General features: G+C 38.0%; 1 protein-coding gene across 5 annotated transcripts in view; it reads left to right on the forward strand.

The window, feature by feature from the left end:
* CAB39L (calcium binding protein 39 like) overlaps window positions 1-24,887 on the forward strand; it is a 105,407-nt gene that overhangs the window by 5,189 nt on the left and 75,331 nt on the right. For 2 of the 5 annotated variants that reach the window (XM_084622476.1, XM_084622478.1), the window contains exons 2-3: window positions 20,162-20,378; window positions 21,555-21,654. In XM_084622476.1, the coding sequence (XP_084478602.1) occupies window positions 21,646-21,654 (9 nt within the window). In that variant the 5' untranslated portion in view covers window positions 20,162-20,378; window positions 21,555-21,645. Of the gene's footprint in view, window positions 1-19,990; window positions 20,379-21,554; window positions 21,655-24,887 lie in introns of those variants that run through there. The other 3 variants (XM_084622479.1, XM_084622480.1, XM_084622477.1) reach the window with 2 other exon arrangements.

A 24,887-nucleotide genomic window follows, 5' to 3' on the forward strand; every position in this document is an offset into this window, starting at 1 on the left:
GTCTTCCTTTTCTGCATTATAATTAATCATTCTACCATTTCCATCTAGTAATGGCAAATATTTATTAGGATGCTTTTTGTTCCTAATATATTTTAAAAACTGCTCCTTGTTATCCTTAACTCTGCAGGCCATAGATTTCTCTCTTGTCTCTCTTTGCTTCCCTTATCAATTTTCTACAATTTCTAGTGTCTGATTTATGTTCATTGCTATCAACTTCCTCCTTCCATTTGGCATATTTTATTTTTTATAGCTGCCTTCAGTTTCTCTCTAAATCAGGTCAGATTTTTAACAAATATGGCTTTCTTCCTCAATTCTACAATTGGGCATTTTGGGCTTCCAGTTAAAAGTTCTTCAACAAGTCCCAATTAACATCCACATTTTTCTGATGATCACTTCATGTAAGGGGAGTTAATGGAGTTTTCATACAACAATGAGTACAGTGTTCCATTTGCTCATCAGTGCCTGAGCCAGCCACCCTGAGCTTGTTCCATCTGCCAAAACTGTCTGGTCTGCTTTGTCTAACACAGTAACCCTGATTTGGTTAATTTGTTGTGGAGTATAAATATACTGCATGAGTAGTCACATTGATTCAGACACGTGGGAGTTGATTACAAAAAGCAACACTAACTGGTTACCTCACTAGGTAAATCAGCATTACTGGATGTAACATCTGATAATCACAGTCAGCACGAGCCCCAAAAGAGGGAATAGGGAGGTGAATAGGCTAGTAGGAGTGGCAACAGCAACAACTTCATTAAAAAGACTTAATTATGTTAAAAGTCATCTTAAAGTTGTCACTGAGAAAACTGCCAGTTTATGGAGGACTTTGAACCAACTTCTACTCTTACAGCAGTGTAAAAGCTGGATTATGCCTATCTAATTGAGAACAGACTAGTTCTTGGTATTTTAAAAATGAGGATGGGATACAGGAATTATACACAGCTGTGACACTGCAGTATTCTGTGCCAGGTACATTGTAAGGCATAACGCCCTAGAGCTTTTGTCAGCAAGACAATGGAAGTAAATGGTTGAAGACGCATGACTGGGTTGGTAATAAGATTTGGCTCTCATTTTGAAATGGAGGGCAAAAACTTTTCTAAAAAAAGAAATGAAGATTAGAGCAGAGGAGGAGGAAATGTGGGAATATATAGGAACTTCTGTCTTACATAGTACCAAGATAAGTACGTGCTACATCAGCATTTTTACTTCAGATCATAAACAAATTTTCTTTTAAAATTTGTGATTAATGCTTATGATAGATGTTGGACAGACATCCCAGGGCAAGTCTACGCTCAAGTGTTACATCGGCGCCACTGTAGCACGTGTGGTGAAGATGCACTACGCCAATGGGAGAGTGTGTCTAGCTAACATAGCGCCGGCATAGACAGCACTTAGGTCAATGTAACTTAAGTCGCTCATGGGTGTGTCTTTTTCACATCCCTGAGCAATGTAAGTTCTATCGGTTTAAGTGGTAATGTAGACTAGCCCCCAGTAAACTGAATTCCTCTATTGACAGAACTAAGCTAGCAGCAAAGCAAGCTTCCTAGCAGTGGGACCACCAATGTCCCACCACCCTTACAGGGAGGAACCAATTCTAGAGTAGAATGAACTATCCTTGCACCTGTACATTCTTTAGCACCTCTGCTGAGAGTGCTGAGGAAAGGGCTGGTTGTGGTGATGGATTTTCTTATTCAAGCATCTGTTCACTGAAACCTAGGCTGAATTCTTCTATTCTTTTCTGTAGTAGAAATGTAAAAAAAAATCATATGTTAAGGAGTCTGCAAAGTCCATTCTTATAGTACTGACTGAGTAGACACCCCTAGGCTCTCAAGGGCAACTCTATTATTTTGTTTAGATTTTGGACGTTCATTTTGCTAGTTGTTTAATACAAGAAAGGGGGAGGGGAAGACTAATTTAGACTCCTAATACTTCTGCGAAGATACTCTTAGACTATAAAATGCTACTGTATACCGATAACCTCAGAATGTGTGTGTTCTCTGTAAATACTTGTCAAACAGCTTGCCTTTCTTTTTGAGAAGTGGAGTCTCTGATAATTGTGGGATTTCAAGATTCTTAGAAGAACTTTAAAGCAAAAAAACCTAAACCTTTTTATCCAAAGGAAAAGAACAATTTGTGTCACTGTGTAAACAACAAACTTCTCTCATGTGGAGGACCTAAATATCTGTTAATTGCCAACTATCTTGGATGCCAAATGTGCTGGAACTCTGTTAACCCTCCAGTAGCCAAAATATCTTTCTAGCTGTGAAATTTTGCAATTGATGATACGGGGTTTTCACACACATGCTTTCCTTGCAGATTCCCTTTTTAGTCCTCTTTCTGTCATAAAGCCTAAGTAACCCTTCATCCACCATTGTTTCTAAATTGTATAATCCCAAGGTGAAAGGACGATCACATTAGGTTGTCTAGGACTGAGTCAGGAGACCCGAGGTAAGATACTGAGTGACTGGAACTGAAGAGCGCATGTCTGGAAATTATCCATTGAGAGACAGCAATTAAGCAGCAGAGTGTGTATGAGAAGAACTAAGGGCTGCAGATGTAGGTCCGTTCATATGTGAGAAGTCCGACTGGTTTTCCAGAAGGGTTCTGGTCACTTGCATTGATTTCAGGTAAAACTGACATAAAAGATCAAAGACCTTTACCTGTTTTACAAAAAAAGATACATATGTTACTTAATATGTCTAATTACAAAGTGTGCTAAAAAATTTTAGCAGAATTTAAATTAGTCTAAATGTGATTGGGTAGGATTGGGTGGTGCTAATCTGAGATGACAGATTTATGGTTCTCTGGCTTAAATCAGTATTATTTGGATATCTTTTGTCTGCTGTGCAGATGGATTATCAACCTTACAATCAAGCAACTGAACTCCAGTAAGATGTTTGAGCAACAATTTGTGATATAAACTTTAATACATTTTCCATTCAGAGCTTACATTTCTGGGGGAGCACATGAGAAACAAATCTTATAAGAAACATCAAACAAGCCAGGAAAAAGTTTCTTGAACAAGAAGGCTTTAATATTGCTTTGAAGTATAGAAGAATTTCTTCTTCTAGTCATCAGCTGTCCTATGAGGTTTGAGTGAGCCTTCTTTTGTACTTAACATCTATAGATAATGAATTCATAGAAACCCTCCTATCCTGAACATAGTAGCGAGCCTAAAGCATTAAGCCTGGTGTGAGACGTGAAGCCTAACCCAAAGGCTGTAAACCAAATACAGGCCATGTATTAAAGCAAATGCCTGTGTGTTCAGTGTCCAGCACGTAAACTTGGCATGGGTACCACTAGCATTAATAAAACACAGTGAATATGTAAACACATTCCAGCAGGCTAGCACAAGTACATCCTAACCTAGCACAAAATAAAATAATTTAACAAAAATAATAAATGTCTGTACTGATGTTTTAGACCAAACAAGTGGTAAATAAAAATGTTTTATCTAAAACATCAAAAAAGGTTCAAAAACGCAATAAGCGTCATAAAACAAGTAAGGTAGTACATAAATTATTTACCCCAAATTGTTTGTCTGTCTATAAATGTTAAAATACCTCGCCGTAACCCTCTGTCTGTCCTAGAGGGCAGGAAAAAGTCCCATTGCTGACTAAGCTGCTCCATTGTAATTGGCGTTCATGTACCTGTAACCATTGAACTGGGGCACTAGCCCTGTGTTTCGTCAACAGTAAACCTGGCTGAGCTCCTTCACCACCAAGTTGAGTCTGTGGTCTTTCCAGGTGGTTCTATCAAGGTCTGCTAACCTAGCTACTGCACAGAGCTGAAACAGTACACAAAAAGAACACACACACACACCCCTTCAACTGACAACACAGCAAGATTTCTTTCAGAAGTCCCAAAGAAACCAAATAAATGATGTGGCTCTAATTGAAATGACTGACAACAAATTAAAGTAGTGATACTATAAATATGTTAGCTTTAAGGAATTTAAGTAGTAGTACAATTCTTGATACTATTTTCAGTTGTACTGTACAAAAATTAATTTCAAAAGCCCTATGTGATATTAAACAATAGACCTGGTAGATTCTGGCAAAACAGCTTCTAACACATTTGGCAAAAAGCTAAGTTTAATGTTAAATATGTTGCAAGTCATTTACTTTTGAGTTGTTCTTACTGGCTTTTCCCTAAATTAGACTCTACAAGAAAGCTTTTATTTCGTATCAATTTAATAATTTTTTTTTCAACTTTCTTGAAGAGATGGTTTCAATGACTTTTAAACTCATTTTAAAAAAATTACATTTTCTGATTTGCTTCTCAACTCCCAACCTTTGCAGATCTTTTTTTTTCTTTCTGCTATCGAAGTCCCACTTCTTGTAAGGACTGTTTTCATAGCTCCTGTCTGAAAGTTGTATTTTTGTAGTTTTCTGACAGTAATTCTTGCTATAGTGCTATTCTGTAGTAATGGTAAGAATGTAGAAGTTTGCAGATGCAAGAAAATTGTTGTTATAATTAAGTATGAATCAATAGTGGTCGATGATCTGGAAGTTTTTCTGGTACTAGGAAAACAGTATGCTCTCTAGCTGTCTCAGAAGCAGAACTTAATAAATATATAGGTATACGTAGAGAAAATTCATCCAACACGTGGTTCTGGATACGCTGGTAACTGGAATAAATTTTTAGACTTTTTTCAGGGTTTTGATTGAAAAATGATATTTCAGATAAATTTGTCTCTTGGTCTTCCAGTTTCTAGAGATAACGAATTAGAATGAGGAAAAGTAGTGGATGAGTAGGAGTGTTACATTAAGGGATAAGACATTGCATTTCTCAAACTACAGCTAAGACACAATGCTTCCTAACTGGAATTTGGAGTGTCAAGGTTGGTGTGTGAAATACCCTTCTTGATAGTCTTCAAAGACAAATTTTGAAGACCCTGACACCCCCCCCCACGCACACAGTTGCTATTGTACTAAACTGGCATATGTGGAGAAAGAGGTTCACTCCATCATTAGGGTTGCCAGAGGTCCAGTTTTCGATTGGAACACCCGGTTGAAAAGGGACCGTGGTGGTTCTGGTTGGCGGGAGCCCGGGTCTAAGGCAGGCTCCCTACCTGCCCTGGTTCCACGCAGCTCCTGGAAGTGGCTGCCCGGTCCCTGCAGCCCCTAGGCACACGGGCAGCCAGCGAGGCTCAGTGCACGGCCCCCACTTGAGTGATGGCTCTGTAGGTCCCATTAGCCAGAAACTGCGACTAATGGGAGTTGCAGGGGCAGTGCCTGCCGCTTCTTGGGAGCCACAGTAAGCGCCGCTGGGACCTCAAACCCCATCCAACTCCCTGCCACGTCCTGGAGTCCCCTCCTGCACCCAAACTCCCTCCTGGAGCCTGCACCAGCCTGGAGTCCCCTCCCACAGCCCAAACCCATCATTCTTGGCCCCACCCCAGAGCCCGCACCTCCAGCCGGAGCTCTTACCCCCTCTCGTACTTCAAACACCTGCCCCAGCCGGGTGAAAGTGAGTGAGGGTGGGGGAGGGAGAATGGAGCGAGGAGGGGCGAGGCCTTGGTGAAGGGGTGGGGTAGGACTGTTCAGTTTTGTGCGATTAGAAAGTTGGCAACCCTATCCATCATGCAACATTTAAAAACAATTCAGTACCCTTAGTGTGGAGGCTCTAAGTCTTTTTAACAGATTAAAAAAATTTTTTTTACACTTTTAAGTTCAAGATTATTGAAGACAGAAAGATTACGGATGGAGAGTTCACTATTTTTTCAGCAGGTCCAGTATCCGTAATGACATGTAACATGCTATTTTCTAGCCCCTACTTCTGAATTGTTCTTATTATCTTTTGGCAGTAAGCATAGCTGTACTGCTTTGATCTGCTGCCACACACCTAATCATCACATACTTTCCTTTTCTATAGTTCTGGTGTCAAAGTCAAGCTTCTGTTGCCATTCTCTTCAAGTAAGAAAAAGCAAGATGGTAGCCAACAATTTCAGTCATTAACTGGGTGATTATTATTGTTTTGGGGTGCAGGGGAGGCCCTCTGGGATATCTGGTGTTTTGTAGTAGTAACTAAGCACTAAATTGTATTTAGTGCGTGATGGTTGTGGTCATGTATAAAGATTATTTTGATGTTCAAATAACGAATGGTAGATGTGCACTTCATATATTGTGTAATAGCTTTCTCTGGTCAGTGTCAACTTTCTAGCAAATGAGTTAAGTAAGATTCAGGTCTGTGAATGGAAATCTATCACACAAATGGTGTGTTTAAATTATATGATCTCTGTCCCCCTCCCTCCCAGCCATTAAAAATAGGTCATGACTCTAAAAGCAATTGCTGATGTGGCAATCTGTGACCAACTGAGAGACTTGCACTCTTCTAGGACAAATTAACTCACACAGCCCAGGGTAAAATGTGTGAGAGAAGATAATGGATTTTGGTCAAAGGGATTAGGCTACAGAATGATTTCCTAGAAGTCGGACTAACCCAGAATGAGATCACTTTTAGGGCATGCTCTTTGAAAAGCTTTCCTTCTAAAACTAGAATGATTGGTGATGGAGAGAAGAGATGATTAATAGAACCTCCTTTACCAGGGCAGGGAGAAGAGCAGAAAACTCTATGAAGTCCTTTGGGAATATCTGTGGGCAGATCTAATTTACCTGGTAAGCAGTTAAACACTATGAGGTTATATGAAGAGTCTCTTAGATGTTGATAGATTCTCTCATTTTTACTTATTCTATTGCCCCTTATTGGGGTTGGTTGTCCTCTAAGATAAATAGGGCTGGTTATGGTACCCTCCAGAGCCCATTGGAAAAGATTTAATGAGCGTGATGTGGTGTTTCCTTCTTCTGGTGGCCAAAAGCATGAAGAACTGAATAAATCCTTAACTTCTGCACAACACATTGTCATATTACCACTAGACTTTTGGTGGAACTCATCCGTGCCTGATGTTTTTTAAAGGAATAAATGACTGCATAAAACAGCATGAAGCTGAATACTACCAAAAGCTTCTTAAGGAAAACAAAATAATTCCATTCTGATTAAGAAGGGACTTGAAAGTAGCCATCAATATATGGAAATGAATATACATCAGAAGCTTTTAAAAAAAAAAGCATACAATTGATAAGGAAGGATAAAGGTACCAATGAAATTTTAGTTTCAGTAGGAGTAAGGCCAATAACGAATTTTAAAATCTCAAGAACAAAAGAAACCCTACCGATAGCATAGATTCATTACTAGATGAAGACACTAAAATTGTCAATGATGCACTAAAGGCAGAGTGTTTTATTAAATATTTCCATCAAAGAATTAAGGGATGGAAATATAACCTGTCATTCAACGTGATTTCATAGACTATAGGTCTCATCAGATGAATTTGATTGTCTTTGAGATCACAAGTTTGGTTAATAAAGCGAACTGTGATGTAACATACTTAGACTACTGTAAAGGTTCTGACTTAGTAGTGTAGGGCATTGTGATTAAAAAATAAAAACTAATTAAATGAATGAAAAACTTGCTGATAGTTCTGAAAATGTAATTGTCAATGGAGAACCATCAATGAGTGGATTCTGCAGAGATTGGTTCTTAGCCCAATAATGTTGTCACTGGATGTGTAAACTGCAATATCTAGTAGAAGCAGGGAGGGTTACTGTCTTTGTTTAAAATGTTGGTGAGACTACTACTGAAACACGGTGTCTTGTTTTGGTGGACATGCTTGAAAAATTGAAGCGGTTTCTGATTTGAGATCTGGAAAATGCATCTGGCAATGAGAGATTTAAGGAAGTTGATATATTTAGCTTCTTGAAGAGATGATTGAGGTGACTTGATCATGATCTAGAAATATCTAGACAAGGAAGATGTCTGATATTTTAGGGTCCAATTTAGCTGGCAAAGGCATAGTAAGATCCAATGTCTGGAAGTTGAAGCTAGAAAAATTCAAACCGGAAGTAAGGCACAAATGTCTAATAGTGAGGGTAATAAACTATTCCAACAGTTAATCAAGGGATAATGTAGCTTCTTCATCACATGAAGTCTTTTAAGTCTGGATTGGATGTCTTTTTAAAAGAGGTGCTCTAGTTCAAGTTGTTGGGCTTGATGCATGAATTTTTGGCTGAATTGCTTGTGATCTGCATGAGTGAGACTAGAGAATTATAATTTTTTTCTGGCCTTCTATTAATTAATTATACTAATGGTAATTTTTTCTGTGTAGGAAAAACTTAATCATTGGTTTTGAACCTACCTATTTATTTTACCTCTATTTTCAGATAAGATATGGCCGAACACTGATATTTCATTCAAATTATGCATAGGTGCCCTATGGGTCAAGTTATGCCATTGTTCCTTTCAGGGTGGAATTGATTTAAATCACTAGTCAGGAAGACTTGATTTAATCATGGATTTCTACGTAAAAGTGCGTTCTTGTTGGTTGTTATAACCTTAATACATCACAATTCAGAGATAGATGTAAGTTTCATTTTTAGATGGTACACCCTATACGTTTTTAAAGTGATTTATTTTGAAAACTTTTCAGAGTAGTTTTACAGCTATTTCAGAAAATGAATGATTGGTTATTTCATTTACCAAAGATTTATGAAGTCATTGGAAGGTGAACGATCTCCAATTCAACAGGTTAATCATTAATATTTGGAGAATTTTCTTGCCATGCTGTCTTAGGAGGAGAACATCACCAGACAGACATTTAAATTTTTATTTAACTAAAACAACAACGTTGCGTATTCTGGATTTTTGTTCTTCAACAGCAAACATATACCATTTTAACAAAACAAGCATATGAATTTTTGAATTTAAACATTCAAGTTTTTTAAAATCAGGTTTGTTTTTGTTAAAATTGTTTAACAAAAAACCCTATTTTAAATATTTCATTTATGTCAGCCAGGTCAACATGAGAAACTTAAAATATTGGCTTCTGCAGCTAGCTCAGTTATCTTCACCTTCATTTTCCTGTTTGTTCATAATTTGGAAAAGGAAAAACAAGCTTTCCTGCTTTTTCAAGTCCCAAACGATTTCTCAATTTGGAATGAATTAGTCCAAAGGAAGAAAATATTCTTTCTACACCGGCAGAAGAAGGTACTGCTGCTAAAAGTGAGATTATCACTTCAACAGCCTCTGAATCCAAGTGCCTAAGTGACTTTCAAGAAATATATGTTTGCTGATGATGTTTTAAAGAATGGTTCTCCCTTAGCTCTGAAGTTTATTATGGTAGGCATTATGGAGGGATGATTGCTGGATGTCCATGTCATAGCTAACTCCTCTTCTTCAGCAGTTAAGGTTTGACCCTGGTACCAAGTATTGAGAATATCTGCAAGAAAATGAGCTGCAGATAGTGCTTGTCCCATTTTTTTTTATGCTTGTAATTTAACTGTCTTATATTTCTCAGTTCCTTCCAAGTTTCAACACCATCAGCAATAAAATAGCTATTTCCCTGCATTTTGTTCAAGGCTACAGAAATAGGCTTCAGGGTACTCAGCATGTGTTCAACATTTCTCTTAAGCCCAATGTTGAGAACTTGGCTGTGACAATTTTTTTCACAATTTTGTTGACAAACTGTCATCCGATTAGGCCAGTTCTTGATATAGTGCTCAAAACGGTCTACTACCGAGTTCCATCGCCCGTCTTGTGGGAGAGTTAGGTTGGTTCCTCCCACTTTTTCAGAGCAGCTGCTGCAAGGTGGTTGTTTTGGAAGTATTTTGCAGTTTCAACAAAGTTAGCCTTTATTTCTGGAATACTGAAGTATATGGCTAGGAGGTGCATCAAATGAGCACTGCAACCGTATGTTGTTAGCTTGGGACTCTCTTCTAAATTTCTTCTAATCTTGGATAGGTCTGCAGCATTGTCTGTGACCAAGCTGCGTGCTAGACATTTGAATTTTTCAGTTTCTTTTTTATAGCCCTTACTGCTGCTACTTGTAAGCATTCCGCTGTGTGTGGATTTCCTGATGTATCAAATGTTTCTGTAAGGAAGACATTCCCTTCTTCTGTTGTCACACAAGCACATACAACAGGATCATTGTGGATATTGCTCCACCCATCAAGACTCAGGTTAACAATTTCACCCTCTAGACCTTTTGCACGCTGCTCAATTTCTTTCATACACTTTATCCAGCAATTTGCCTGCGACATCTGCTCCGTTGGGTGGACTGTATCCTGGTCTTAATGACTGAACCGTGTTAATTAAGTATGGATTCTCAATCATATGGAAAGGAGAGTTTTTTGCATAAACAAACTGGGCAATTTTTTCATCAATTACCTCTTTTTGTAATCTGGTGGGTCTCATCACAAACTTATCTATGGTTGTTTCTGGATGACGGAGATTTTTTTCTTTTTGCTATAGGTGCTATACTGTGACTATGTGACATGCATGATGTGACTGAAACACTATAATTGGCAGATAACTCTGAAACTATAGAAGATGATGATGATCTTGAAGGTGGATAGTCTTCAGAATCCTGTATATTGAGTATCGATTCTCCTAAACAAAATAAGTCAGTGCAGTTATTTAATTATTATTACCATACTGCACATTTAGTATTACTCATTGCATTCACTGACACTCAGTACTACTTTAAAGGTGAAATTGTAAAAGGAAGATCTGCCTATTTCAGCTATTTATTTTTTATCACAACTGCATCTAAAATGATTTTTCTCAAACATGAGAATTCAAGAATAGTCCAGAAGGAAGGCAGCCAGTCCTTAAGGAAAAGGTATGAAATAAAAAAGTTTACCAACCTGAAGATCCTGCATGTCAGACATGTTCCTTTCATCATCTTTGTCAAGGTTCCTTCCCCACTCTGAACTCTAAGGTACAGATGTGGGGACCTGCATGAAAGACCCCCCCCCAAGCTTATTCTTACCAGCTTAGGTTAAAAACTTCCCCAAGGTACAAACTTTGCATTGTCCTTGAACCCTATGTTGCCACCACCAAGCGCGGTAAACAAAGAACAGGGAAAGAGCCCGCTTGGAGACGTCTTCCCCCACAAAATACCCCCCCCCCCCAAGCCCTACAACCCCTTTCCTGGAGAAGAGTTGATAAAAATCCTTACCAAATTTGTAAAGGTGAACACAGACCCAAACCCTTGAATCTTAAGAACAATGAAAAACCAATCAGGTTCTTAAAAGAAGAAGTTTAATTAAAGAAAAGATAAAAGAATCACCTCTGTAAAATCAGGATGGTAAGTACCTTACAAGGTAATCAGATTCAAAACATTAGAGGAAACCTTAAGTTACAAAAAGACACAAAAACAGGAATATACATTACATTCAGCGTATTTTACCAGCCATTAAACAAAAGGAAATCTAATGCATTTCTAGCTAGGCTACTTACTAATTTAACAGAGTTTCTGAGACTGCATTCCTGATCTGTTCCCAGCAAAAGCATCACACAGACAGACAGACCCTTTGTTCTCTCTTTCCCCCAGCTTTGAAAGTATCTTGTCTCCTCATTGGTCATTTTGGTCAGGTGCCAGCGAGGTTATCTTAGCTTCTTAACCCGTTACTTGTTCTCATACTATAGAATTAGAATTTATAATTGCTATTCCATGATGAGATATCTTTGAGCTATAATGTATCTTAATTAAAACTATCTTTAGATAGGTTTTTTCCTCAAAAAGCATTTTATCAAAAAAAATCCCATTTTAAATATCTGATTTTTTTTTTTTTTTTAAATCCACCCTGGTTCCTTTCTGCATCCCTGTCTTTCTGTTTTGTTTTGGTAAGTTACAAGGAGTGGTGTCTGGCAGTAGTCTTGCTCGCATGTTGTCATCTAGCCAGATTCTGCCAGCTTCCAAACTACTGTTCTTCTGTCAGAAGTTGTGTTGCCTATGTTTGTGATATCACATCTACAAAAATGTTTTGATTATAATTACCAGGACACACACACACACAACACCAATTGACACCAGGGAGGGGACTGGATGTTTTGGAGGCTTGATGATGGAATACAAATCTTTTTGCCTTAAGGTCCCAAATTCAATCTGAATTAATTTAGTAGCGATTTCCAGTAGTTTTTAGTAGTAGAGATTTACTAGTTGTTTCCATCTGATGGCTGTTCAGTGGCCTATGTGAAATGGATTGATGATCTTAGTCTAGCTCCTAATGCCAAATGTCCACATCAATAAAAACACTGTGTAAGTGGTGGGACTGTAAGCAGAGAGGTGAATCTTCTGAAATGATCCTCTCATAACAAGACCGAGGCACACAGGTAAGCTTGTATTGCCACTACCTGTACTGTAAATAAGTCACTGTACTCTGTGACTAAATCAAGAATTATGTAGTCTCTTATGAAAGTAAATCCAAATATACAAAAGTGGGGGTTAATGTTTATTAGCAGAGCTCTTGCACTGTGCTCCACACAACAGATTATGCACCATGCTCACTTCCAGCAGAAATGGAGGTGTAAGATTACAATGTAATGGCTTGCCATTCCTTCTGGCATTTCTAATTAATTGTCTATAAGAACCACGATCCATGCTGGGAAGTTGCTGGTAAAATGATTCGACATCACCGTTGAAAAGCACTGGTAGGTACCATGCTGCTTTCTCATCAGTCCATTCATTCGTAGAGAGCAATAGCTTAAAGTCTGTCAAGTTCTTACAGAATTCCAGTCTCATCTGCATGACCAGTAAATTCCTTCTCAGGCAAAAGTGCTTTTACTACCTTTAAGCTGCTGCCACCCATTGTAATACTCTTGTAGAATCATGGGATTTGTTGGGACACTGCAAGTACCAACTCCAGCACACACAGTCAGGACTGAACTTCCTGCTAACCCCCCTTCCCCAAGTCAGATCCAACAATGTAACATATCAGATGAGAACAACTTAGCACTGAAATAAACTTACAATATCATCTGTTGGTCAAGGTCCTATCTTCACTAATCATTACAATAAGATCATGTTCCTGGGGAAATTGACACTACTTGCAAGTTTTGAGGTTCTTTGAACACTATACAGATTACAGAGCTTAATTTAGTCCTTTGTGATCACAAGACTCTAGTGAGTAAAGAACAGGGCTCAGAATCAGCAGATATAGGTTCTGTTTTGTCACAGGTTTTCTGTTTGACTTTCAGCAAGTAAGTTTAAAACAATGCTTTAAAAAATGGCCACTGTTTTTAGGTGGGCAACTTGAGATACTAGGGCTTCATTTTTACGGATACTGAAGTACCTGTATTTCCTGTTGTCATCTGACAATCAGGCCTTTGTGGGAGGGAGGGTGTGTGTGTGTGTTGCTCTCTCTGGCTCAGTTTCCTTGTAAAATGGGTGTAATAATATTTATCACACAGGAGTTTTGGGAGACTTAATTTTGTTCTGTTTGTAAAATATCTTGATGATGTGATGGAAGGCACAATAGAAACACAAAGTATTATTCTCTGTGAAAGTCTGATTCTTTTTTTTTTTTTAAAGCATTGTGTAAAGACTCTTAAAATGGAAACTACTCAGAGAGAATATTGCATTTGGGGCTCAAAACAGTCATAACTGGGTGAAAACAAATATTCATATACTTCTGGTGATATAATTTTTGGCTTCAAGAATTCTCAGGAGTATGTGGGTCCTATTCAATTATGCTTTGTTGCAGTTCAGTCTTCTATATGGTTTTTCAAGAATAATAAAATATTATACTTTTCAAATATTAGATGAAAGGAGAAATAGTCACCTGTAGTAGCCCAAAGCACTTTACTGTTGTGTCTGATATTAATAAAAGAATCATCAATGTTTTGCTGAAACTAGGGACAAACAGGTTTCAGAGTAACAGCCGTGTTAGTCTGTATTCTCAAAAAGAAAAGGAGTACTTGTGGCACCTTAGAGACTAACCAATTTATTTGAGCATAAGCTTTCGTGAGCTACATCGAGCTTCATCGATGAAGTGAGCTGTAGCTCATGAAAGCTTATGCTCAAATAAATTGGTTAGTCTCTAAGGTGCCACAAGTACTCCTTTTCTTTTTAGGGACAAACAACTAATCTTGAAGAAACCAGACACCGTTTACATTCTTTGCTTGTTTCCAAATATGGGATATTGGAGAACAATGGCACTATGCACTGTATAGTCGTCATTGTTAATACTGTTACCTAGGATTATCTTTCAGCACACTGGGCAATGCGTTTCTCTTTATATTTTTTTTTTTCATTGTTGAAATACAGTCAGATGGCATCTGTCAAGATAGCTTACATTTTAGATCTTCAACAGAGCCCCTTTTAAACTGCTCTTTTCACTTTTTGGCCTCCCTCTTCACATATTCTTCTAAATTTCTTTTTGGATGTTCTGAGTAGTATGGTAAGATATTTTTAGGAAACTAGTGTGAAACTAGGTTTGAAGAATGGATTTGGGTCAGGTGCAGTTTGAACAGGTTGGGATGCTGAAATGTAAAAATATACCTATTCATCTCTTTGGCATGTTGCTGATTTTACCATTATTCTTTTTAAATAAGTCTCCAGATAAAAGTTCACATTGTAGAATTGTGTTTGTGTATCCCTCAATCTAATCTCTTTCTCTCCACTCATAAAATGGGAAGCAGAGTTATGATTATAATGGTATTGAGAAGCCAAGTAGAAGTCATTACACTGGGACACAGAGAGAGAATGTATCTTGTAAGTGAATTTTTTCAGAACAGACATGATTAAGTTAAGTTTTTAATCCTGTATTTCTATTTCACGTGCTGAACTTAGTTCTGAAGTACAAGATATTATTATTAAAATATTTTTATTAGAGAAAAAGTTCTGCTTGCTTTACCTCTGATTTTTACTGTGGGGGTGGCAGAGGTGTGGAAGGAGTTGTTTAGTTGAATTTTTTTAGAAGTTTTTCTCATTTTGTATACAGTATGATAGTACTACACTTATGTGGTGAAAAGGCCCAGGGCAGATGAGTGAGTGTTGGGAGTGAAGTCAGTATGGATGATGTGCTCCAAGAAGACTACTGGTGGTTGGGGACAGGACTCCATATCATCTCTGGCCCCTTCCCCAACACTGATTAAAGCCGTGAGACAAGGCTGTTGATCATGTCTCCAGCTACTGCTGCCTAGGCCAGACTCTGTTGTATTCTATATGGCTTCTTACACCATATTAATCTCTGTAGTATCTGAGCGCCTTCTGGTAATGCATTAAGCAACACGACTAACATCTGTCGTGTGTGTTCTCTCCAGGGGGAGAGATGTGCGCAACGAATGTCTTGTTTTGGTACAATGTTCCTGATTGTGGGGTTTTTTTAGTTTTCTGTGAGCCAATGGTGCTCTCATTGCTCTTGTAAGTATGGGTCTGCTGCAGAAATGAAGAGGAACCTAACTGGTGGAGTGAGCTCTGGATTCATACCAGGAATTGGAATTCTCTAGAAAGATCGTCGTTGCCTTTCTTGTCCTCTGCAGTTATATTTAATGCAAACTGAATAGAACAGGAAAGAATGTAGTCCATGCTTGGGAACGCTAGAGGGAGCTGAGGGGAGGAAGAAGGAATAACATGATCATCATGATCTGTTTACATTTTTTGAAATAGTTTATATGAAGAATCTATTTCAATCCTGCTCTCAGTTTTAGCCAAAATACAATAGCAGCAACTCAGCTACAGCAATCAGAGAGGCAACATCACTGACTTCAGTTCTGGGAGCCAGTAAAGATGGATACCAGTTTTCTGTTCTTCAGAGGGATGGGAAGCTCTGCTCCTTCCTCTTTTCATTCCAGTTGGGTGCAGGCGAGGATGGAGCCCCTCTCTGTACAAAAACAGCGAGGAGACTAACTGATACAGACTAACACAGCTACCACTCTGAAATCTCTCTCTACAGAAACCCACAGTGCCTAGTCTGAGAGGCTTGGTTAATTGACTTGCAAGACTTGTGCTGTCGGGCTAAAAATAGCAGTCTTGATGTTCCCTCTCAGGCTGGAGCTTGGGCTCTGAGACCCCTAGATTTCAGAACCCGGGCTCCAACCCAAGTGTGAATGTCTACACTGCTATTTTTAGCCTCGCAGCATGAGGCCAAGGCAGTTGACCTGGGCTCTGAATCTTAGTGCGGTGGGTTATTCTTTGCTGCATAGATCTATCCGTAGGGTCCCTCTTCACACTGTTGTTCTGTACCTTCGTGAGCAGCAGACCACTAGATTGGCTTTCAATCTAGGTTGTGTTTTCACAGGATTTGTGTGTGTTTACATAATGTACATATCCACACTCCCCCTTGGGGGTTATATATAAAAATAGAAATTATAGGGTCAGAAAGAATATGTGATGAGGGGGTAGAAAAGTTTTATTGACATGAATTTGGGTTGGCCATATTGAGTGAGTGAGTTATTTATTGAAGGCCATCCCTAATAATGCTGATTAAAACCTTATATCTAGAGTTGAAAGGATTAGATTTTTATTGGTAAATGTTGGTAAACATCAGTTTCACCGTAAACACACGAATGGATGAAAAAATATTTCTATAAATGATTATCAAAATTTACGGATAGACAAAGTAAGAAATACTGTTTGAGATCTTAATTTAGTTTAAGTATACTTTAAGGATACTTTTAGGTTACTTTGTATATTTTGACATGGTATAGACAGTTGTGTTTTAATGGTTATAAAGCTTTAACTCTTTGAAGCTCAGCATCTGCTGTCATTCTATAACTGTCTGACTGCAGCCATAATTTTTCACATTCTGAAAATCTAAATCAATAAAAATAAAAATTCTTAACAATAAGCATTGATATTATCCATCAAAATTATAAAAAATAATCAGATTCTGCCAAGTCTACTTATACCACATCATGCTGTGTTCTGTCTACCCCACACATTTTAACAAAGAAATAATTTTAGAAATAGTTTCAAGATATATTTTATTGGAACTACTTTGTATGCTGATGATTAGATGTTGAACATGAATGTAATTTAGATTTATAAATTGCAGAGTCAGGAAATAAATTTATCAGTACCACATGTGGTTCAAAGCTTTTTACCTTTCCTTTTATCATTGTAGAAAATAAAGAGCAAATGTAGTAATGCCTGTTTTATTTCTTTGCTCTAATAGATGGAGGGATTTTTAAGTTAAGAAAATAAGGTCATTTCTTTCAAAAAAGAACTTTACCCATACCTTCAGCCTGAGATCTGCATTCATAAAGAAGGAAAAAATACAATGGGACTCAAATATATAGAAGTCCGAGTTCTCTAGCATGTGCAAACAAGTTGTTCAGTATATTTTGAAAGGACTTTAAAAATTGTTGGCTATTCATTATTAACTAATTTAGGAGTTGAGATGAGCACAAATTATATACTGAAACAAAACTAAATTATCGAAGGAAGCCCTTGTCAAAGGAAATAGTTAACTACTTAGCAGCTGGATAAATATGCCATGTTGGGGTACGTTAACTCGGGGCCTTAGTTGTTATCTGAAGATCAACTACTGTAAAGGCCTCAACTCTCTACACAAGCCATTCCAGACAAAATTCCACATTAGAAAGGTGGCACATAAAGTGTGAAAAGAAAAAGAAAAAAAAATCTGCAATATTTCTCGTCACCGAGTGTACTAATCAAGGATGAGGATTGAGCAACTTCATGCAGCCCTTCAGAATAAAGACTCATTTCTGCATGACGTATATGCACAGAATTCCTGTTAAAGGGAATTTCTCTAGGCAGAAGACTTGCAGTAGGGTGTCCTACTTGAGTGCACGCAAAATCACAGCCTGTAGTGCCTATAATTACAAGTCCCCAAAATATATCTAAATTCTGAATGAAAATAACCAGACCATATAGTTAAACAGAGCTCAATATATCACTCAGACCCTAAATATATCTTTTTAACTACAAGGGTAGTTAAGATCTCTAATAGGCTTTCAATGGAGGTTGTGGAATCCCTATCATAGATGATTTTTAAGAACAGGTTGGACGAATCCCTGTCAGAAGTGGTCTAGGTTTACTTGGTCCTGTCTCAGCACAGGGGACTGGACTAGATGATTCTATGATAATCTTATGTTTATATAGCATTTCTTATTCTGTCTATACCACAAATGCTTCTACAAATGTAATGATATACAAACCATCCAGTGGGCTTACTTAACCTCCGCTGAAATGCGGCTTTTTCTCTGTGGTGAAACTCAGCAAGCATTCCATGGTGCACGCCACTGTTGTATTTCAGTTTAGGAAAGGAATGAAGGAGTACCTTTTTCCATCTGAAACATCAATAGAAGTGATGTGGGGAGGATGTAATTATGCCAAGTGGAGTTTGACTGGGAAATAACAGTTAATGCCTCTACCCTTACAAAAAAGTGCAAATGCATCTTTTATTACATGTTAGATTTGTTTTAGGTCTCATTCAAAAGATGGCACCTCCAGCAGCACAGCTAAACATGTGCTGGGGGACTGCGTCAGAACTGACTTGGAGCTAAGAATGCCACCTTCTGAATGACCAGTGCCTCTTCCCGCAGCTCTTTTTGGGTGCGGGTGAACCAGTACTAAATGCATTTCACTTCAGAAGCAGCTTTAACCATGGTTTCAGCGCCATCTCAACATATGGTTGTAAAACCCTAGGTGCCTCAGTGATGCTTTATTATTTTGAGCATAAATGTGTGTGCTGCTTTACACGCAAGTAAAAGAAGATCTTTCTGAGGACAAGGTAGTGTCTCCTGTGTGGATGCATAAGGATGGGAGAGAGTGCCAGGAGCAGGGTCATATATATATATATATATTTTAGTCCTTTGAGTACAAAGATTAAAGATTGCTGATTCTAGGCTCTTTCAAAGTGAGTCTCTCTCTCTCCCAACGCTGCCTCTGCCCTGGCCAGCTGAGCTTGGTGACCGCAAACAGAAGCGGCACCCTTTGAAAGGGTGGTGTTGCACCTGCATTGCTCAGATCTCTAGGCTTGGTGCCTCCGAGAGTTCCCGGTGGGGTGGTACACCTCTGCACTGCCTCCACTATAAGGTTAACTACCACAACTGAGTTCTAAATTGAGACATGACAGGACAAGGGAAGGTAGCACTAACATATGGTGGACACAGAGAGAGGTTTCTAAAATAAATCCGCTAATGCGCGCGCACACACTTTTTAAATAATGTGAGGTGATAATGAACTTGACAAAACGCTGAGATACAGAATTCAGCCCCAAGCTTCGCCCTGAACTGTTGATTTCAGCACAGGTATATATTCATCACTCATCATGCAAAGGCTCATTATAATGCTAAAACAGAGCAGAAATAAGATGAGGAAGGAATTTAAAACACTGCATTGGTAGCAATAGTTAGTAAAACAATTTTCTTTCCATGGTCTTTAATGTATATTAGACATTAGCTGTAGGGGAAAAAGCATATGTAATTCCCTCTGGACATATGCAAAACAGCCTGAAGAATCACTGCTGTTAAAGAAAAATGAAGCTTTAAAAGAACACACAGGCACACGCATACACATTCTCTTCCTATTTCCCCTACCTATCCAAGAGGATCCTTTAAGTTAAATGCAGTTTGCTATATTTTCCCATGATCGATAATAGTTGGTAATATATGTTGTTTCAGTAGATTTGAATTTCTCCTTCCTGTCTTATGCTGACATTGTCATAAAATTTAAAATACACTTAGATTGAGAAACACCTTTTATGTCATTGGATTTAATTTTTCTCAGAATAAACTGTGAGTTTTGCACTGAAATAATAATATTGAGTAAAGTAAATATTTTTTTTCAAGCAGGAAACGGCAGCCTATGGGTAGATCCTCTCTGCCCAAAGAGCTCCTGTGTAGCATGTTGACTTTATTATCTTGTAACCATAAACCATTCACTGTTAGAAGCCCTTATTTACATTCTAAACAGAAGGGTAAGGTGAATAATGTAATTATAGCAACCTCTACCACACTGTGGGTGTGAAAGAGGCATCTGTGGTGGGCTTCTATACTAAAAGACTGAAGAGGGAAAACTTATGTGAGTGATGTAGGTTTGTTGTATTTGTGATTTTAACCCTAGAAAATTCTGTTGGCAGAGACATTACTTTGTCTTTTGCTTTACACACATTCCTCTGACGTGGAGCTCAGTTTACAGAGGGAGGGTGTATGTGAGAGAGAAAGCTGGGAGGGGAGGGAAGACTCACATACACAGAGCTAGTCTGACTAGAAACAGAACTGCCCCTGGCAGATTAGAGAGACAAATGAGGTTTGGAATCTGAATCCAGGAAAAGGAGAGTGGAAATTTACAGCTGCTCTAAGAGAGTGTGCGTGTTTTAGTCATCAACCTTGTTAACATTTTTCCCAAAAGGTAACAGTTACTCTTCAGCAAGCAAGTTGAGACTGAATTCTGGAATTTGTTTTCTCTGCCACGTGTCAATAATAAGGAAGAACTTATATTAAATTGAAGATAAGTAAAGGGTCCTCCAACTGGACTGCTGATTTGGGTCTGGCAGAGAGCTGTCTTCAGCACCTCATCATGTATCTGCTTTTTGTTGTTTAGACAAGCCTGGACATTTCTGTACACAGTGAGTATCAGCTAAGATTATCCAGTCTGAATTAAATAAAATTAGGTAATGAATTTAAAACTTCCTTTTTTGCTTTATCAATATCTTTTTTGGTAATGAAATTCTCACTTACTACTTGTTACCTTTTTGTAGCATTGTAAACTAATGTGGTATATTTGTTTTTTATGTTAAAAGCAGTCCTAAACGGTACTACTTCTGTTACGTAAGCATTGGCTCTGTTAACAAATATTCTGTATCCATAGCATATCTTTGGAAATGGGTTTTATTTACAATGGGGATTCAAAAAATAAAATAGCTGCAATATATCACTTCTCTTGCTTCTCTCTAGTGAGGTACTTGCAGATGCAGCTTTGCTCTTGAGATACAGAGAAATGAGAACATAGTCACTTGCGTAAGAAATTCAGAAACTATTGTTAAGTATATGAAATTTGAGTATATATTCAAATTGTCACATGTAACTGCATACATAATTATAAATAAAGAGATTGAGGATGATCTAATAGGTCTCTTACATGTCTAGCTTCTAGGATTCTGTGAGGTAATGGGCCAGTCTGAAAGTCCTTAATCAGGCAAAATGTTCATTTAAGTCTCTGGGGAGTTTTGCCTGAGTAAGGACTTTAGAACTTGGCCCATTTGTAGTAGAAGCAAACCCATTGCAGTGCCAAATTATTTAATGTGTCATGGAGTTACAGGAAGTGATATAACTCTTTCTTTTCAAAGATACGACCAAGTGAATGAAGGTGGTATGGGTCACTTTCCATTAATGGCTAATATAAAGCAAAGAAGAATAAATACTGGTATTAATGTTTGAACTGCTGGATCAAGAGTGTTATTTTTCCCTCTTGGCTGCTGTTTCAAGATTTTTGTTTTGTTTTGTTTTAATTATTTGGGTTCTATTACCAGTTTCTCTTGCTTCCATAATTATTACTACTACTCTAAATGGAAATTAGGCTAAAATTCCCCTTCCATATAAGTAAATAATAATAGCCCCTAAATAATGGCTTTAATCTCACACACTTTAATTAGTTAAGGGACCTGATCCTGCATGATTAGAGACTTTGAATTTTCAATGGGCAGGATTGGGCTCTGCTTATGTTTCACAAATATCCCTGTTGCCATGCTATAGGTAGAGATTCCAAAGACTCCTGAGTATTACCCTTCTTCTGCTGTTCGCAGATATCTGCAAAACCTACTTCCAAGTTGTGTGTCTCATCACCTTCTAGCACTACTAGTCTATGTGGTGGACCTAAAGTTTCCAGTCCTGCTGATGATCTATGTAAGTTGGGATAGTTCCATGTGATAGAATTTTTCTCAGTTTTCTTTTTTTAAAAGCCTAGGAAATTGCAACAAAAAAACTACATTAAAAGAGCATTGTTAAGGTTGCAAATTCAAGCACTCAAAAGTTAAGAAATACCAGAATTAAGTTGCCTGTGCAAGCTTAATTCACTCCCCCTTCCGATTTGCGTGTTTGCATTATGAGATAGTACATAGTTACATAATTAAAGTCTATTTTTTCTGCAGGACCCCCTGCCTCATTAAGTGAATGGGAATTATTCTCTGTTTCTATTTTATTCTCCTCATTGCTCACAGGCCTTATTTAATGCACACAATCCATAGCCTACATTGAATACAAAATTATTAATTTCTTCCTTTGTGTCTCTATAGTGTTCTCGCCATAGTATCTGGGTGCTTCACAAACATTAATGCATTTATCTTCAGAACATTCCTGTGAGATTAAGCAATATTATTATCTTCATTTTCCAGGTGGGGAATTGAGACACAGAGAGATCAAGGTCAAAAGTGCCCATTAATTCTGTGTGCCCTATTTGAGATGCCTGGAGCCTGATTGATTGATTTATTAATTAAAAGAGCGCTTAGCATTTTTTATAGCACTTTATATGTTTAAAGAACAGTTCCAGTCAACCTCAGTTGCCATCGTGAGTGCTCCAGCACACCTGCATAACTGATGCCAAGTATCTCACATTGAGTACCCATAAAATTAGAACACACAATTAGTAAACAAATGTGAAAATTTTGGTTTATGTGGTTTGTCCAACATAATATAGACAGAGGCAGGATAGAATCCAGTTCTCCAGAACTGCTTTAACTATAGGACTGCTTTAACTGCTTTAACTATAGGACAATCCTTTGTTTTCCTGTAATCCCCTTCCTCATTCACTACATAACTTCCCAATTCTGCAACAAATGAGGCAGGGATCCAGATAACAGCCTCATTTGGTGCACAACCCCAATTCATCTCTAGAACACTGTCCATTCCGTGCATTTTCCTCTGTAAAAATAGTATGTAATCATGTACGTAAAGAGTATAAATGTAACGCATATACACAAAAAGGCTGAATTTAACATTGCACGGGCAGCCTGAATTCTGGCATTTCCTAATCTGAGTGATTAAGTTTATAACCTTAATGTCCTTTTAACACTTTTTTTTTTTTTGGGAGGGGGGTGCAATAATACATAATTAGACTGCAAAATGATAGTGACAATTTACAAATCCCAGCACACAATCTACACCCCATCAGTGCTTTTTAGCACATTGATGGGGTGGGGAGAAATGAAGATATTTTATTTACCTATTAAAAAATAACTCCTCCCAGGGTGAATATGTTAATAGAGTGTTGTGATTCTGGTACACAGGCAGATACTGTACACCTAAAAGGACAAGAAAACATATAAAGTTTTCTTGCCTGAATTTGTGTAAAATTTTATACAATCATTTCACTTTCAGTACCAAACTGCTTGTCTCAAGTGACATGTAAGAAGAATGGATTGAATGAATCACATGCTGTCATTCTTGTGTTTGTGGGAAGGAGGAGGAAGTATTTGTTCCTGAACTGCTTAACTGAGTTACTGTATAATGATGGGATCTGCTGCTGACTGAAGTAATATTGCTGTCTGCATGCCTCCTGCTTTGTTTGCAGTGTTCTTGTAGCCATGTTGGTCCCAAGATATTAGAGAGACTAGGTGTGTGAGGTAATATCTTTTATTGGACCAACTTGTATTGATAGTCAAGCTTTCAAGATAAATGGAGCTCTTCTTCAAGCTTGTCACTTTCACCAGTAGAAGTTGGTCCACTAAAAGATATTACCTCACTCACGTTGCTTCTCCCTTCTTTACTGTCTTTATAAACTCTGATATACTGGGGTCTTTTAAGGAAGACTGTGATCAAGAAATAAAGGAGGGCTCAGGGAAGGAGCCTATAATGTGTATGAAAAGAAATCTGATTAAGTTTATATTTGTATTAAAGAGTTCTGATCACACTAAACATATCCGTATGTCATGCTGGTGAACATGTAGGCTGGCTGAACCGGTTTCTGTACTTGCCAGTCTATTCACAGGAAACTCAGCTGGGCTGAGTGAGTTTGTTTGGCCCATTATAGTAGTATCTTCAAGAGCTAAAAAGGGGTGGTGGCCTATTAACGTTCTTTCTTTACCTCATTTTAGCATTCCCACCTGACAAGCTGACTCCAAACTTCCCATTGAAGCTGTTGGGCTTTGTTGTTTGGTGGATGTGGCTTGGTTGTTTTTTATTAAATGATATATTGGATTAATTGGATTAGCAATGACATATCCTCTATTCTGAGCTGTAGGAACATAAACTCAGATCTCTGTAAATAGTCAGATCTTCTCCACTCCCCGCCCTTTCAGATTCACATGAAAATCAGTCTGTTAAACTTTATCCCACTGATTTGCTGAGACGAAAAACAGATTTTACCTTCTGCAAACACCATCTTGCATATTCCCAAAATTAACAGAGGTCTAGTTGCCTGGGTGTCAGAATTCTGGATGGGGCGGAGGGGAGAGGGGAAGAGGAACCTTTAGTTTAGGCTTTTGTTCCTATTGGATGGCATTCTACATCACCCCCAAGTCTTAGTTGATAAATGTTTGCTGATAGGCCTGTGGTAGTCTACAAAACTAATAGATTTGGTTTGGTGATTAATAAAGCACTGAATCTGAACCCAAGAAATCTTGGTTTTATTCCTGACTTTCCCATTAGATTCTTATGTGACCTTTGACAAATCATTTAATCTTTCTGTGCCTCGGTTCCCACATTGTAAAAGTGGAGATAGTTGTACTTACTTGCCTCAGTGGTATGATGTCAGGCTTCATTAATGTTTGTAAAAGTTTTTGAGATCTCAGGGAAGGCATGCACTGTGAGTGCAAAGTGATGATATGCAATCTCATCCATTCCTTTGACTATTCCTAGTACCTGCACATTGCTGATCTTATTAGTCTCTGGACTTCATGAATGCTTGAGCTTGCGTATTAAGTTTTTGCTTTTTGTGCATGTATGATCATGAGGATGTTGAGGGAATGACAAAATAACCTGGTAAAATATAAGAGAGAAGAAGAATTTCTCACAGAGAATGAAACACACATGCCCACGCCTACTGCCCATCATAAAAAAGCTCTTCTTTCAAATTTTAACAGGCCTAGCCAAACATCTGGGAAAGGTTGCTTTAAAAACTGCTTTTCACTATTTTTGTCACT

Source organism: Lepidochelys olivacea (genome assembly GCF_965140295.1).
Source record: "Lepidochelys olivacea isolate rLepOli2 genome assembly, chromosome: 1".
Lineage (NCBI taxonomy): Eukaryota > Metazoa > Chordata > Testudines > Cheloniidae > Lepidochelys > Lepidochelys olivacea.